Genomic DNA, 16,781 nt, shown 5'->3' on the forward strand with positions numbered 1-16,781 from the left:
CCAAGTGTGAGAAAGTCGCATTGGAACGGTGCTCCGTCGGCGGCAAGTGACAAAATCGTGCTCGCTGAGGAAATAAGTCCACAATGCACACTGCTTGTGATAAAATGACACTTGCTTGCGTGGACAAGAAAAAACTGAATAAAAGTGCTCAGGAGCAATGCAGGAGCGCTGGCCTCAGAGTGAAGGAAGCCGCATTGGAGTGACGCTCCGTCGGTGGCAAATATCAAAATGGCGATCACTGGATGAATAGAGCCAGCATACACCCTGCTCGCAGATAATAATAAAAAAGAAAAACTTACATGCGTGAAAAGAGTGTAAAATAGAGGCAAGGAGAGACCATGGCAGCTGCAATGCAGGAGCTTTCACTGGAGACGCCACGAAGTGTATCCCAGAAGCGCCGCGTTAGAGCAGAGCTCCATCAGCGGTCAGCGTGAAATGGCGGCCATGAAGTCAGGAGAGCTGCGCCGCAACTCACTGACAGAAGAAAGGTGCCGAAAAGTCCTTAGAGCGCCTCTGAGTGAGATTCCATCGTCGCATCAGGGTCTCCCCCGCCTCATCTCTCAGCTTGGCCCCCGTAGGTGAAGAGGAAAGTCACGTCGGATCCGTCTCTGCAGCCGCCTCCTGGGAGAGCTAAAGAACCGCCGCCATCTCTTCGGGCGTTAGCCACGCCCCCCGAAGACCAATCCCTATAGCGGCTTTAGGTGGCAGAATCAAAGTGTACGTCACCTGGGAATCGAGATGACTTTGTCACAATACCGTTAAAATCTTATGTTGAAGTTAACGTATTGTAGGGTGACCAGATTTTGAGAAGCAATAACCGGAACAGGTCAGACATAAAAGTAGGACTAAAGACTTAAGTCTCATTTTTATATCTGGCCTGTCTCGTTTTTGTGTAGTTTTGTAAATCTGTATATATATATATATATATATATATATATATATATATATATACACACACCCCAACACACACATGAAAGGCTACAAATTACATCAGACATGGCTTGACCTCCAACCTGCATCCTCCTCCCCACGCTGTCTATATGCTGGGGACAGGCAGCGAACCTTTTCTGTGCTGTCTGCCAAGAAAAGATCAATAAATGATTTCAATTATTTCAGACTTCACGGGCGCCTGTGGAAGGAATACCTTCAATTCTCCTTCCCAGGATGACCTGACCGTTGTCCCAAAAACCGAAACATAAGTTTAAAATTACCAAAAGCGTCGGGATTCCGGTACTGTCTGGGGAAATCTGGGATGTCTGGTCACCCTACCATATTGCCATTTTAGGAGCAAATTTCCATTTGCTTTGATAATAGGATTAAGGTAGGGGGCACAACTCAGAAGTAGTTGGTTCCGCGAATTGCATCAGGTGAAAATTGGACAAACCGCAGAAGCACATAGTGCACAAGCCCTGATTTACCCACATTGGTATGTGGAATAACATGTACTGTTAGCATGTTATTCCCCATTCCAAGGTAGCCAACATGCAATTGGGCACAAATTGTGCACTCACCTAGTCACAAACCTTGCCTATTCTCAGATTAGCGGGTGTGTGCAGGCTGGTTGTGATCAAGCCCTAAGTGGACAGTGATGATAAACGTCCAGTTTTCAGTCATGAGCAAGTATTTTTCTGTGTTTCGTTTTTAGAGTCGAAGGAGGAGGAGGAAGAAAGCAGTTGGTCTTCGTCATCGCTTCCTTACATCGCTGCGGGTGCAGGTAAGGTGTTACCCCTATTCTCTTTCTGCAGGTAGCCTGTCATGACGTTCTAGGCCAACACTGCACAATGGAGGCGCCAAGGAGCAACATGTTGGTGGTTTATGTAGGATTTTACTATTAATACGGTCATCTGAGTTTTGAGTGGCAAAGGTGCTCCTTTTACTCACAGGATCCTGGCAATGTCTACGGGTGCAAAGCCAAAGAAGGAGTCAGATAACCAGAGTATGAGACCGGTGGGGTAACTGTAGGTGCCTGAAGGGGATTCATGCGTAAGGAAGACTCAGCTACTAAAGGACTAGTTAGTAAAACCTTCTGCGGGGGTTGAAATTAGACCACAAGACCAAGGAGCCGCAGAGGACCAGGGAGCCGTGAAATCTATAAAGTGCCATTTATTTTTTTGCAAGTTGTGATTTTGGCACCCGGAGATCACAGATGACAAGGAGAAACAATCAAATGGTGGAACTTTGAGACAAAGACTACAGGGTAGGCAAACGTCTGTATTTTGTGCCAAAGCTTTAATCTTAGAACAAAGCTAATGAACACTTATACCAATGGAGAAAGAGGTGATGCATAATTGCTCCTTCTGTATTCAAACACAAATTCCCTCTAACTTCCACCTTTCCAGCACAGGTTCTGTAGAGGTTGACTGGGGTGCATTGGCATCTCTAAGTAGGTGTCCATCATTGGTAGAATGAACGTGCAGAGGAGCTGTAGATCAGAGGGGAGCTAGGTTGACAGGTAGTCATATGTTTAGGCTGGAATGATGGAGAATTTGGGCACTTTGACATAGTTCATTGTTAAGGAGAGTGACTTTGATTGCTCGTGTAACATGTGTCTCTGTCTCTTCTTCTGCACAGTGATGGGTGCTGTTGCTGCCCCTGCTGCATTGACAGCAGCTGGATTTACAGCAGCTGGTATAGCAGCCGGGTCCTTGGGAGCTGGGATGATGAAGTTGACAGCCCTCGCCTACGGTGGTGGAGTGCCGGCTGGATCCGCAGTCGCCATGCTGCAGAGTGCGGGTAAGAGAAGCACAGTGTGAACTGGTGGAACCTTCAAGTGTATGAGGCACCCTCACTTAGATCTGAGAGCTTACCATGGCTTTATTGTTGCTCTCATTTGCGTGTTTCTAATTGGAAGTCTTGCCTTCCTCTTCTTGTGTGTGCTTCTCCCCTGGTGCATGCCCTCTTTACACTCCTATTGATCAGCTAACTTGTATACTTTCACTGCTCACATATAGGGATATTTTTTTCTCTTTCATTCAGCAATCCTTGAGAGTCCATGTGTTTTTTCTGTTTGCTGCTTTCCACTTCATATACCCGACCCACACGCTGTGTTACTCCAATCTTGTTTGTAAAAGTGGCGTAATTAGACCGTGGCGGTCCCTGCCTTTGCCGCCCCACGGCGACCACATGGAAGAGCGAAGGGGTGGAGGGCGATGTCCCCAAAACTCGTGCCACCCAGGGCGGAACGCCGACCCCCACCCCACCTTGCTATGCCACTGGTTTGTAAAGCAGCACAGCAACAGGGATATTTGTGTTGCTGGGCGATAGCTAAATAGTAGACTTTGCCAGCCGCAGTTGGTAATGGGTGTACCTGCAGGGCGGTGACGTGGGGAGGGGCTGGGTGGGGGGTAGTAATCTATGGATTATGGAGCTTTACAGGTATTTTATCATATCAATAAATAAAACGAATTTTGTTGCGCGCACTGCATCGCATTTGGTGATGCAGTGCACGCAACAATTTTTTTTTCTTTATTTATATGTTTACTTACCTGTAAAGCTCCATAATCCATACAATACTACCCCCACCCTGCCCCTCCCCACGTCACCGTCCAGCAGGTACACCCACTACAGACTGCGGCTGGACTTTGTCATATAACTTATTCGGCACACACAGGCCTTTATATTCCTCTGGAAAAGGCCAACTGCTGCACTCATTCAGATGGTGTCTGCAGCAGAAGGTGTGCTTAACATCATACTTCTCCTTGAGGCCCATAAACCTACACCATGGACTACTGAAGATGCCACATGTCTGAATCGTGTGCAAACTAAGGGCCTAATTTTGAGTTTGGCATATCGGTCACTCTCTTACAAACGTGACAGATATCCCATCTGTCATATTACTTGTGCCATTGGATAGAATTATGGCTCCCGGTTTTATGGTATTTATGGTCTGAACATTTCCATCTGTATTTATTCATATTAATTTTTTGGCCATCTTATTAGTATTTTTGCATATTTTTTTTCTGTTTTGTGACTAAATTAAGTCAGAACTTGTATTTTCCACATTTATTTAACTGATAAATAAGAATTCATACTTTGATGCACTTCCCGTGTTAACACATTAAATCACCAAATATGATAAAACAATACACCTATATGCAAATATTAGCTTTATACAGTAAATATATGTTGAGATAAGCATTGATTTAAGGAAATCTCAACCCGTTTTTTGGACTCCCAATGCTGTCAATCTGCTCAGCTGTTGGCCTGGAATTCACGAATGACAGCATGAAAAGTCGCTCCAAAGATGCCCAGGGGCAGATATACAAGCCCCTTGCAACACTTTTGCGCCGCCAATGCATGACTTTTGTGACACAGCCGCGGCGTAAATGTTGCGGCCCATTTACAACGTGACGTATCTATGGAGATGCATCGTGTTGCAAAGCCCTGAAAAACATTATACCTGCGTCAGCTATAATGTATGCAGGGTGGGCGTTCCCACGCAAAAAGCCATGTAGAAGTAACGCAGTAAAATCTACAAGATTTTACTGCGTCACTCTACGCCCTCACTGCGTCAAAATCCCTATGCCTGCTCAGACCAGGCGTAAGGAATGATGCAGGGCTTTTCGAATGGGACTCATCCATCTATTGTGGCGCATTGCTGGAGTTGCATCCCTTTCATGAGCAACTCCAGCAATGCGTCACTTTTGCGCCAACGGATGTGTCAGAATTTGTGACGCATCTGTTAATCCTTGCGCCATGGAGAACTGTATTGTAAATACAGCGCATCCATAGTGGCGCAGGACATTCGGCGCTGAAGCAAGGAACCTGACGCATCTATGCAGATGCGTTAGTTTCTTGGCAATCTGACCCCCAATTTTTTGTATTTTTCTGCTTCTAAAAATAAATACAAAAAGGAAACATGTTGTTTAATGTCTTTAATTTTCTGTAAAAATTGGATTTGTGAAAATGTAAAACTGGGAGCCTTGAATGGGAAACATCCTTTACAACGCAACTTTTACCACGCAGTGCCTTTACGACACAGCGTTTACAACGCAAACCATTACAACGTATTGCGCTGGGGGGCGCTCTAGGATAGGGAATAAGTTTAATTTACTATCCAACAACTTCCCTAGTGTCCACGGGGACTGGAGTTGGAATAGTAAATTAAACTATTCACTATCCAGCACCCCAAAGCTCTATGCGTTGTAAAGGTTTGCGTTGTAAAAACCGCGTCGTAAAGGTATGCGATGTAAAAGCATGCGTTGTAATGTCATACATCCGCCTTGGATATAAGGCATTTATAAGGCGGACATTTGTGACAAAGTAACCCGTACCCCAGACTCCAAATCAGGGCCTAAATTAGGCATTGACAAGCGTTTCCCTATACATTCTGACACTTCCTCTATTCTTAATAAAATTCTGTTCAGATTTTCTTGAGTGAAAAGTATTTGATAAATAAACCACTGCATGTATAAAGAGTGAAAACATTTAATTCAATGACCAGATTTGAGATACCATATTATGTTTGCTTTCTCCAGTTTGAAAAAAACATGTTTTCTTTTACATTTTTTAAAACAACACTTTACAGACAAACATTAGCAAAGCCAACAGACTGCTTCTCTGGTTGTAAAGGCGCAACTTATTGGCTTTGCCAATGCTTGTTCTTGTAGGCCACCTGGATTTGGCTGAACCTTGTAAACATATGTAATTACTGTGAGAAACAGCTCCTTTTTCAATCAGTGCTGTTCACCATCACCCCTTATTAGTTCCGCTTTCTATGACGTCAACTCTTCCACTAACGCACGTCACTTGCTCCAGAGCCCTTTAGTGCTTCTTTGATAAGAGAATCCATTCCGTTTCAGGAGCAACAGCTGGAGGGGCCTACGTCAGTGCTGCTGTTGGGGGAGCTGCTGGATATGTGTATGAAAAGGTGACAGGCAAGTCGGAGAAGAAGGAGAAAAATTAAGTTGCCTATTTTAATCTTCTCAAGGTAATTCTGCAATGGGGAAACCTGGGTGGGAATCCGAAGAATGCCAGTGGGCTGTGTGGCTCTGCATCTTTTACTCTTGCTTTCTAGTCAGTTGCAATCAGAAGCCGTGAGATCCCTCTTAAGAGCACATTCTGGATAATGTTTTAAATGGCTCAACACCGGGCCATGTATGGGCAGTGTTTTTAATATAACACAACTATTTACACGTTTGTGTAATGATATGGTATTTCATTGCAATAACATACATAACCTTTTGGAAAAGTTTTCCGCTAAAAACTCACAACCCAGGAGCACGGTCTGTGGCATTAGCTTTAAAGCCGATGGTTTTAGAAAGTTTGGCCTGAAAAAGGTCTAAACCCTTTTTAGGTCGAGGACCGAAAGGCTGCGCTTGCCCAGTCTCAGGTCGGAGATTTAATGATTTGGAGTATGGGGGCTTGAACCCGCCTCTCTCCTCCTCTCTCCTCCATTGGCTGGCTTCCTAAACGGAGGCCAGCCATTGGAGGAGACAGGCGTCACTCCAATAAAGCCCCGTCTCTTTCGGATTCTGGGGCGTGTTTTTGGCGTTCTTTCCACCTGTGACGCCAAAACACGCCCCCGAATCCGAAATTGTTCAGATGTTTGCGGCCGCCATTTTGCGTTTTTCTTGCTGCTGCGTGTATTGGCCCCCACCCCCGACCACAGAACCACCTTTGTGCTGCGCGCCCCCCGTGAAAGAGGCAATTGAGCCCCCGTGTTTGCACAGAATCCCTATAAGGCCCGTTGTTTGCCTTTGCCACCTTCTTCCCGTTCCCTCCTCTTCCTCCTCCGACCATTGGCTGCGGGTGGGGGGCCATGCCAAGGCTCCTGCGGCTGGCTGCTCCAGCACGAAGGTAGTCGGACGAGTTCTGGGAAGGGGACGGGGTGCTGGGATCCGTGATCTGTTCAGCCTCCGCGCCACCACAAATCTTTCTGGTACCCCTCGGGTTTGCCTCCCCCTGTCCCCAGCCCTCCCCTCCCATGAGCCCCCTTCCTGCTCCTTCTCCCTATCATGGTAGGCAATCACAGCAGCTTCAGCGGGGACCGTCCCGGACTCTCTCCCAGCTCCAAGACCGGTTAAGTTGCAAAATGGTCCTACAAGCCGTGGGGAAGGTCTTGAGGTAAGCCGTTTTGTCTGCGGGAAGGCTTTTCTGTCCGACTGAATTAGCGATATGTTAGGCAATGGTGTTCGTGGGGCATGCTTGATTGAGATGTAAGAGGCAAATGTATGAATGAGGCAATTCTCAGAGCATTGAATAGATCTTATTGAAAAATACTGTGAGCTAGAGGTGCTTTTGGCAATTAATGGAGTTCTAAAGATATGTTTTAATCCGAGGAATACTATGTCATATTTACCTCCGTAACGGGCCATGTTGGTCTGTTGGGGATACTAATGGAGCCCAGTGTGGCGGGACGTTCATGAATGTGCTGGGTCTATGGGGCGATATTATGCATGTGAATGATGGCCATAAGATCCATAGATGTGAACACTCAGGGAGTTTGGAATTAACTCTTTCTCCCAGCCTCGCAGACGGAAACATAAATATGTGTGTGTCTGTGTGTGTGTGCGCGTGTGTGTCTGTGTGAGCGTGCCTGGGCGTGTGTGTGCATCTGTGTATGTGTACAGGCCTGAAAGGCCCGCTGTTTGCCTTTGCCACCTTCTTCCCGTTCCCTCCTCTTCCTCCTCCGACCATTGGCTGTGGGCGGGGGGCCTGGCCAGGGCTCCTGCGGCTGGCTGCTCCAGCATGAAGGTAGTCGGATGAGTTCTGGGAAGGGGACGGGGTGCTGGGATCCGTGATCTGTTCAGCCTCCGCGCCACCACAAATCTTTCTGGTACCCCTCGGGTTTGCCTCCCCTGTCCCCAGCCCTCCCCTCCCACGAGCCCCCTTCAAGCTCCTTCTCCCTATCATGGTAGGCGATCACAGCAGCTTCAGCGGGGACCGTCCCGGACTCTCTCCCAGCTCCAAGACCGGGTTAAGTTGAAATGGTCCTACAAGCCGTGGGGAAGGTCTTGAGGTAAGCTGTTTTGTCTGCAGGAAGGCTTTTCTGTCCGACTGAACTAGCGATCTGTTAGGCAATGGTGTTCGTGGGGCATGCTTGATTGAGATGTAAGAGGCAAATGTATGAATGAGGCAATTCTCAGAGCATTGAATAGATCTTATTGAAAAATACGGTGAGCTAGAGGTGCCTTTGGCAATTAATGGAGTTCTAAAGATATGTTTTAATCAGAGGAATACTATGTCATATTTACTTCCGTAACGAGCCATGTTGGTCTGTTGGGGATATTAATGGAGCCCAGTGTGGCGGGACGTTCATGATTGTGCTGGGTCTATGGGGCGATATTATGCATGTGAATGATGGCCATAAGATCCATAGATGTGAACACTCAGGGAGTTTGGAATTAACTCTTTTCCCAGCCTCGCAGACGGAAACCTGAATGTGTGTGTGTGTGTGTGTGTGCGCGTGTGTGTCTGTGTGAGCGTGCCTGGGCGTGTGTGTGCATCTGTGTATGTGTACATGCCTGTGTGTGGTTGCCTTTGTATGTGAATGCATGTCTGTGTGTGTGGGCGTGCCTGTGTGTGCGCATCTGTGTATGTGTGTGTGCCTGTGTGTATGTTTGCGCATCTGTGTGGGTGCGTGCCTGGGCGTGTGTGCGTATCAGTGTGTGCATCTGTGTGTGCGTGCCTGGGCATGTGTGCGCATCTCTGTGTGTGTGTACATCTGTGTGTGTGCATGCCTGGTCGTGTGTGCACATCTGTGTGTGTGTGCATCTCTGTGTGTGTGCGCGCATGCCTGGGCGTGTGTGCGCATCTGTGTATGTGTGTTTGCCTCTGTGTGTGCGTTTGCCTGTGTATGTAAAAGCATTTGTGCGTGAGTGTGTGTGCAAGTGGGTGTGCGTGCGTGTCCAGGGCAATGCAATCCTTCAATTCTTTCAAGATTAACATAAAAAAATGAATGTTCTGTTTGTACCACATGTGCAGTTATCAGAATGAAATGACTGCAGATGTGGCCAGGCCTCACCTCCACATGGGGTTCTGATTAGGTCTTTCCCGCCAGCCTGAAGTGTTTTTACAGTTAGGCGGAGCTCACCTTCTTGCCGGGCCTGGGCTCGGCGGCGTTGAATATGTGCGGTGTTATCTAGGAGTCTCCCCTAATCCTGCAAAATGAGTAAAGTGGGCTGCAGTAGTGTTGGGGTGCAGAGAGAATGGAGGACAAATAGAAGAACTTTGAGTTAGAAGTTTTAGGTAATTCACAGAAATATGCACATAAATGTTCCCTTCTCTCCCCCTCCGACCTCCGATTCCTTGCCCCCTCGCTGTGCTTGCTTCCCTGCCCCCTCGCTGTGCTTGCTTCCCTGCCCCCTGGCTGTGCTGGCTTCCCTGCCCCCTGGCTGTGCTTGCTCCCCTGCCCCCTGGCTGTGCTTGCTCCCCTGCCCCCTGGCTGTGCTTGCTCCAGTTCCCCCTGGCTGTGCTTGCTCCCCTGCCCCCTGGCTGTGCTTGCTCCCTTGCCCCCTGGCTGTGCTTGCTTCCCTGCCCCATGGCTGTGCTTGCTTCCCTGCCCCCTGGCTGTGCTTGCTTCCCTGCCCCCAGGCTGTGCTTGCTTCCCTGCCCCCTGGCTGTGCTTGCTTCCCTGCCCCCTGGCTGTGCTTGCTCCCCCGCCCCCTGGCTGTGCTTGCTTCCCTGGCTGTGCTTGCTTCCCTGGCTGTGCTTGCTTCCCTGGCTGTGCTTGCTTCCCTGCCCCCTCGCTGTGCTTGCTCTCCTGTGTGTGTATGTGGCTCTGTGTGTGTATGTGGCTCTGTGTGTGTGTGTGGCTCTGTGTGTGTGTGGGTCTGTGTGTGGGGGGGCTCTGTGTGTGTGTGTGGGGCTCTGTGGGTGTGTGTGTGTGGGGCTCTGTGTGTGTGTGGGGCTCTGTGTGTATGTGTGTGTGGGGCTCTGTGGGTGGCTCTGTATGTGTGTGTGGGTGGCTTTGTGTGTGTGGCTCTGTGTGGGTGTAAATGCAATAGGTCATGCATTTGCAAGCGATTAACCTATTGGCATTGTAAATGACAATGACATTTATTTAACGATTAAGCTATTGGCAATGTTAATGACAATGCCATTTATTTAAGATAAAAATAAATAAAAAATAAATGTCATGAGCAATGCCAATAGCTCTACCTTTAATAATGCCAAGACCATTGCATTGTAAATGCTTGTTAGACATAATTCTGAGACGCACAGGTAAGAGGGGAAGAGGCGTTGCGCCGTGGCCAGGGCGACTGACGCTGGACGCTGGGGATCACGGTCCGATCCCCGGCTCCACCACGCGACTCTGGGCAATAGCTCGCTTAATCTTCCCAACGGCCCCCAGCGCCGAGATACCCCTTCGGGGGTGATTCGTGCGCTATACATGTACTGGATTTACATTTACAGTTGCGTAAGTACTGGATTTACATTTACAGTTGCGTTCTTTGTAGCCTGTGATGGTAGAAGCTCAAGGATTGTTAGGTTTTCCATGGATGCAGAGCTCTTCAAATTATGGGTCACAGCAAAGCCATAGTGAGGGCCCGCTAAAGCTTCCTGTCGAATGACATGTAGAGGCTGGTCAGGCGAATGCTGTGACTTGGTCACGATGTGGCTTTAGGTATGAGGAAGGTTATTGACCTGTGCATGCTCCGGTTGGCTCCCTTAGGTGTCAGTGTTACACACCGCTTAATAGGGGCAGGATAACTGGAGGTTTCCATGGCGACCAGTGATTTGATGCTGGTGTTCAGTGGGGCATTTGGAAGCAAAGTGTCTTCTGGAATGAAAGGTGACAGGGCAGTTGGTGCTTTAGCCTTGTTGTTCATAGGAACGCCATGCCGGCGATGGTTCATCGTAGTGAGGGGATAGGACAGTGACCGAATGGTAGTCAGAAAAGCTTGGCTTAAACACCCCAGCACCACCCCGAGTCACTGGCTAGTGTTCCTCTTGGGGGTCATAACCATTCACCCCTCAGTGGATGCTACCTGGATTTGGGAGTCAGAGTAAATGGACAAACATGTTGAGTCACCACATTAAGACCACAAACCTGACAGATAGGCCTGAACGCCAGTCAGTTCCCAACTTTATGCTGGGTGGATACTGACGTGAAGACAACACTAATTCAGACGACACTAATTCTGGGCATTATCTTCGCAAAGGAGTCATGGCTATCTATTTCAGCTCTGTACAAAACTACACAATGCATACATTCCTTAATAAGTACCGTACTGAGGTGGTGATGCTGCAGGGATTGGGTTTAGAAAAGTGTTCAACAACATGTGCAGTTAGGCTAACAAAGTGGAGAACTACTGTGAGCCCTAAAGGGAAATCACTACAGTGAGAGAGGGAGAGTTGTCTTCAAAGGCATGGCATCCTCCAGCCAGCGATGATGCGGTTACTCTGATAGGATAAGGGCTATGAGGGAAGCCTCTAAGACTAGGACTAGGACAGCTTGTGTCACTGAATGTAAGTAGATCTCAAGGAACAGGGAATTAGGACCAACATCCCACTCTCCGGACCCTCACAGGTGAAAAAGCTGGCAGGGCCTCATTTGCCGGCAATCACCAAATAAGGGCCTATATATGTATAGATATCAAAAAGGGTAGTTCTAGAAGTTCTAGGTTGATTCCATCTCTTTGAAAACAATTTCTTGAATTGCCCTCTTCGAAGCGGCACGCATTTGTAAACGACTGAAGCTGACTCTACACTGTCCAAAAGATTTATGTGGAAAAAGGTCTACATAGATTGGAGCTCATGGGACACTGCATGCACCACACATCACCCTTTCATCCATGGCTCATATTATGCTTTCAGCTTACCGGTCCTCATGTCTCTCAGATTGACAGAGAGCAACACCCTATCCTGGGGATCTCATTGGTCCCAGGAGGAACATGTGGCTTGGAAGGTCCACAGGCAGGAATTGTTACGTTATGTTTTTTGGAATGAGTTATGCTTACATCTAACGCTGTGCAATTAATATTAGTCCACTGGGATACCACTTGAGATCGCTGTTGCACTACATAAATCTTTATTTTACACATTCAGAGAGTTGATTGAATATGGAATTTGTAATTTTTACCTATCCCTTTTTGAAGGAAGGGTTATTTGACCCTTCAACATGCATATACTCAGTAATAATATCTTGTAAAAATATATCCAAATTGTTTGATTTAACCGGAACGAGTATTTTTAGTAGTATTACCAAATATTTAGCTTGTGACCCAAGAGGGAGGGTAATCACAGATAGTTATAGACAGGAGCCGCGTGGCAGAGTCCGCAGCGATAATGCCTTAGGACATTTAGCATCCTGCATGTGGGTTGTGAACCTGGTAATGTTAATATTGATGCAATATACAATATCTTTGTACATGATGAGTGTAAATTGGCACATTTTGCTTTCAATCTACTATATACTAGATGACTGTCCTCACCTACTCCCATCTTTTCTAGGTTGGTTGAGCAATCCCAATAACCCTGTTGCCCTAAAGTGAAAATCTGATGGAACAAACGTCACAGCAGGAAGCAGCTGGACAATCGATTATTGAAGCAAGGAACTCATTACCTTCACATCTTTGGAATGTCTTACCAGAGGGCCTACTTTGAAAGAATTGTAATATAAAAACCTTTGCAATGTCTCCATCATATACCGATATTGTTACAGAAATTCTGCCTGTACGTTCTCTTCTGAAGATTGCCCTTCCCCTAGAGAATGGAGGACTTTTCATTACCACTGACATAAATCAGGTCTATAGTCTTTAGGCTAAAGTTTGTCTTTACTTAATGTAATCATTTTATGGAATTGTCAATTAAATCATTACAACCACCAATAAACTCCTTGTTTTCTGTTGCAAATTAAACACAAGTATAACAAGCATTTACAATGCAATAGGTCTCGCATTAATTAAGTTTGAGCTATTGGCATTGCTAAATATTGCAACACCAATTGCAACAAAAGTCTATAAATTGTAGGCCATTTTTATTTTTTATTTTGTAGCAATGGTGGTATGCTGCGCTTTAAATGAATATGTTTAAAAGTAAAGTGCACCATACTGCTATTGTTACAATAGTTCATTGTGGATACGTTAACAATTGATGTGTGCACTGATGGCTGGTGGTGTGTGTGTCTGTAGAAATCCTTTTACTCATCCATCCATCCTTTCTCTCATCCATTCACCCTTTCACTCCTTCACTCATCTATCCATCCTTTTGTCCATCTACCCGCCCTTTCACTCACTCATCCAGCCTTACATCCACCCTTTCACTCATCCGTCCATCCATTCACCCTTTCACTTATCACTTATCAATTCATCATTCCATCCATCATTTCACTCATCCATCCATTCACTCGCCCATTATCAACCCTTTCACTCATCCAACTCATCCAACCATCCAACATTTCAATCATCCATACAGCTATCCACCCACCCATCCCTTCACTTACTTGCGCACTTACCTTTTCACATGAATTATGAGCTGAGCCGTCGTCTGCAGAGTTGCAGACAGAAGAGACCCATCAAGAACTCCACCCTCGCTGTAGTTCCTAAAGTAAGGAGTGGGGTGGGGCAGAGTTCACTATGCCCCTGCACATAGGCAATCTGAAAAAGTGGAAGGCATGAGTCATGCATGATGCACAGTGCCTGGACATGGGGCGACTGTGACATGGTGTTGTTTCCAGAGCTTTAAGTGGGATGAAAAAACTAAGGGGGTCTCTCTAAAAGGTTGTTTATGTAATTAAGGGCGTGATTTAAAACACCTAAGCTAAAAATCTGTGCTCGACTGGTATTTTTGTTGCTTCTGTCATTGCATCCAGATATATAATACAAGAAGTTACGTTACACCTAGAACAAGTATCATTACACCTACAACAAGCCAGGACTATTGGCTTTGTCAATGGTTGTTAGTTGCATAAAATAAAATAGCAACAACCAGGGCTTCCTTGAATATAGCAACAACCAGGGCTTCCTTGAATATAGCAACAAACAGGGCTTCCTTGAATATAACAGTCCGTTCTAAAATGATGAGACTCTGAAAGAATTATAATCCTTTCCTTTGAACTTGTTTCAATGCCTTCCATCGATTAACTGGATTCTCAGGTAGCAGCAGCATGGGCGTTTTTGCACTTCCAGGTGACAGAATGCTCTGCCCTAGACCAAGGCTGGAGGAGGCCACCACATGCTGTGCCAGCCCAGACTGACCCATTGTCATTCTGTATGTGGCAATCAGTCGCATACAGAATGACAATGGGCGGGGTGGGCCTGCTCTTGTGCTCAGAGGTGTGCGAGGCGCCCCATCAGGGAGATGAGGCCCTTCACAGGGGAACAGCTCTGTTCCCTGAAAAACCCAAAATTACAGACACAAGGCGTCCGTAAATGGGATCCTCATGGACAACAGACGTGAGGTCCAATTTACGGGCGGTCCGTGAAATTTACGGGCGGTTGGTCACCCTATCCGCAATGCTCAAGTGCACCACTCCGGTTCCTTGGTGTCTCCGTCCTGCTCCGAAAGTGACAAGAGCAGTGTCATATATAAGCTCCACCCCTGCACACTAATGTTAGTTCTTTTTTCTGTGCCCTTTGACACGGATCTAGAGCGCTGCTCCCCACTTCTTCAGGTCTTTTTTAACAATTTCAAAACCTTTTTCAGTGTGCTAGCGAACATTGTTCCTATTGAAAACGACAGGATTCAAATAATGTTGAGACAGAAGAAAGCAGATGTTCCTGTATGAGCAGTGCCTACGGTGCTTTGGCTCCGGGCACGAATGTTAGTCATGTGAAAAGCGGTAAAAATCATGGGAAATGCATGAATATCGCTGTAAAATCAGCGATATTCATGCATTATCGTGACAATGCTCTTAGCCATGTTATCCACCTTCCATTGGATAACATGGCTAAGAACTGCTCTGGGCAGGCGTTAGCTTTTGGAGATAATCGCGTGTTTGTCGGCTTCTGGTCTCTGGCAGAGAGCCAGAGCCACATCAATGATCTGGAGCATCAGGCAATTCGTCTGGCCCTGAAAGCCTTTCTACCGTTAATCAAAGGGAGACTAGTTCAGGTGCTCATGGACAACACAGCCTCCTACAAGCACAGCAAGGTGTGGTCCTGGATGCTGTGGCAGGAGGCATTTTGCCTTTGGAGCTTGCAGGACCCAAATAACATCTTCCTGATTGCCAAACACGACAGGCTCTCTGAATGCCAGAATGGACAAGCTGAGCAAGTGTCATCTGGTGGACTACAAGTGGTGTTTCATCCTGAGGTGCCACAGGGGGAAGCATGTGCCCTGGGTAGAACTATTCTCCACCATCGAAAATGTGCAATTCCAACAATTCTGTGCACTGGTGTTTCCTCCAAGGCACTCATTGGGAGGTGCATTCTGGCTGGAATGGACAGAAGAGCTCCTGTAAACATTTCCACCGCTACCTTTACTACCTTAGAGTTCTGAGGAAGATCATCATTCTTATCACCTGCGACGCCGTGCAGTGGCCACAGTCAAAGGTTATTTGCCAGCCCTTCTGGCCTTTCTGTTTTTATCTCACCAACTGTCTTTAAGTCACCAGTTGTGATGTATTTTATAAAAGGTTTGACTCAAGTCTCTACTCAAACAATTATACCCCAATGGCATCTGAACTTGGTCTTGATGTTTCTCCTATGCACGCCCTTTGACCCTACGCACAGCTGTTCTTTAAGACTATTAACACAAAAGACCACCTTCCTCATTGCTAATATTTCAGTGCGGCGTACCAGCACTTTTGGGCCACCCCCATACACCATCCTTTTCCCCAACAACCGGATAGCGATGAGTGGGGAGGTCTGCCTACCGAAGGTCATGACTACCTTCCATATTGGCCAATCGATTACTCTGCCAGTGTTTTTGTGCCAACTCACGCCTCAAAGGAGGAGGAGAGACTTCATCAGTTAGAGCCTAGGAGGGCTCTGAACTTTTACATTTATCGCTAAAATGGCCATCGTGTGTATGATCGCCTCTTTATCAGTTTGTTGGTGCAAAGAGATGAAAGGCAGTGCAGCAGAGGATCCTGTGAAGGTGCATAGTCCTTTGTATTAAAATGTGCTATACACTGCCCATGAAGCCACCCACCAAAGGCCAGAGGGCACATTACAGGAGAGCCAAACCCCCTCAAGGGCTTTTGCGAGATAGGTATCTCTTCTAGACCTCTGCCAGGCTTTGACATGGGAACTGGTGCATAGGTTAACGAAGTACTACTGCCTTGACTGTCAAGTCCAGTGTGAAGGTCACTTCGCCTGCTTGTTTCTGCAGGACATTTTATTCTGAGCCCACTCCCCAGGCCCTCCACCTTCTGGAGCTACTGCCATGCTATTCATACTAAAGGTGAGGTATCTGTGGCTAGAAGCAGCTGTCAGAAGAAAACGTTACTTGCCTTTAGGGACACTCTTTCTGGTGGATATTTTATCTAACCATCGATTTGCACCGATTTTTTTCTGTGAAGTGGCCTCTTTACCATCTAAAAAGGTCTCAAATTATGACAGAACACTTTCTCAGATAATTTGTTCTACAGTGCACGTCTGTGAGCTCAGACGAAGAAAGATACAAAGAACTATCATCATTACTCACGGGTGACCCTTAAATACAGCTCCACTCTGTCACTTATGGGGTGAAATGGAGTCACCGCAGATCCACACAGCGCCATCTACTGTCATGTGAGAGCATTGCTGGAGAATTCTTCACATCCCGTCTGGCTCCTGTGGATATTCTTCTATTTGAGTGAATGTTTTACATTTGATCGCAAGTGTGCTGTGGTACCACTAATGACTATAAAGGTGTACACTTGTGTGAGCATTCTGTAAACTATTGCAAAGCCA

The 16,781-nt window shown here is 46.8% G+C and overlaps 1 protein-coding gene across 1 annotated transcript in view; it reads left to right on the forward strand.

Moving 5' to 3' along the window:
• Nucleotides 1-12,832, forward strand: part of LOC144823780 (uncharacterized) — a 166,752-nt gene extending 153,920 nt beyond the window's left edge. The window contains exons 3-6 of the mRNA XM_078682607.1: nucleotides 1,646-1,714; nucleotides 2,572-2,733; nucleotides 5,802-5,929; nucleotides 12,397-12,832. Of these exons, the coding sequence (XP_078538733.1) occupies nucleotides 1,646-1,714; nucleotides 2,572-2,733; nucleotides 5,802-5,905 (335 nt within the window). The 3' untranslated portion in view covers nucleotides 5,906-5,929; nucleotides 12,397-12,832. The remainder of the gene's footprint in view (nucleotides 1-1,645; nucleotides 1,715-2,571; nucleotides 2,734-5,801; nucleotides 5,930-12,396) is intronic.
• The last annotated feature ends 3,949 nt before the right edge of the window (nucleotides 12,833-16,781 follow it).

This window comes from Lissotriton helveticus, chromosome 3_1 (genome assembly GCF_964261635.1).
Source record: "Lissotriton helveticus chromosome 3_1, aLisHel1.1, whole genome shotgun sequence".
In the NCBI taxonomy this organism is placed as follows: Eukaryota; Metazoa; Chordata; class Amphibia; order Caudata; family Salamandridae; genus Lissotriton; species Lissotriton helveticus.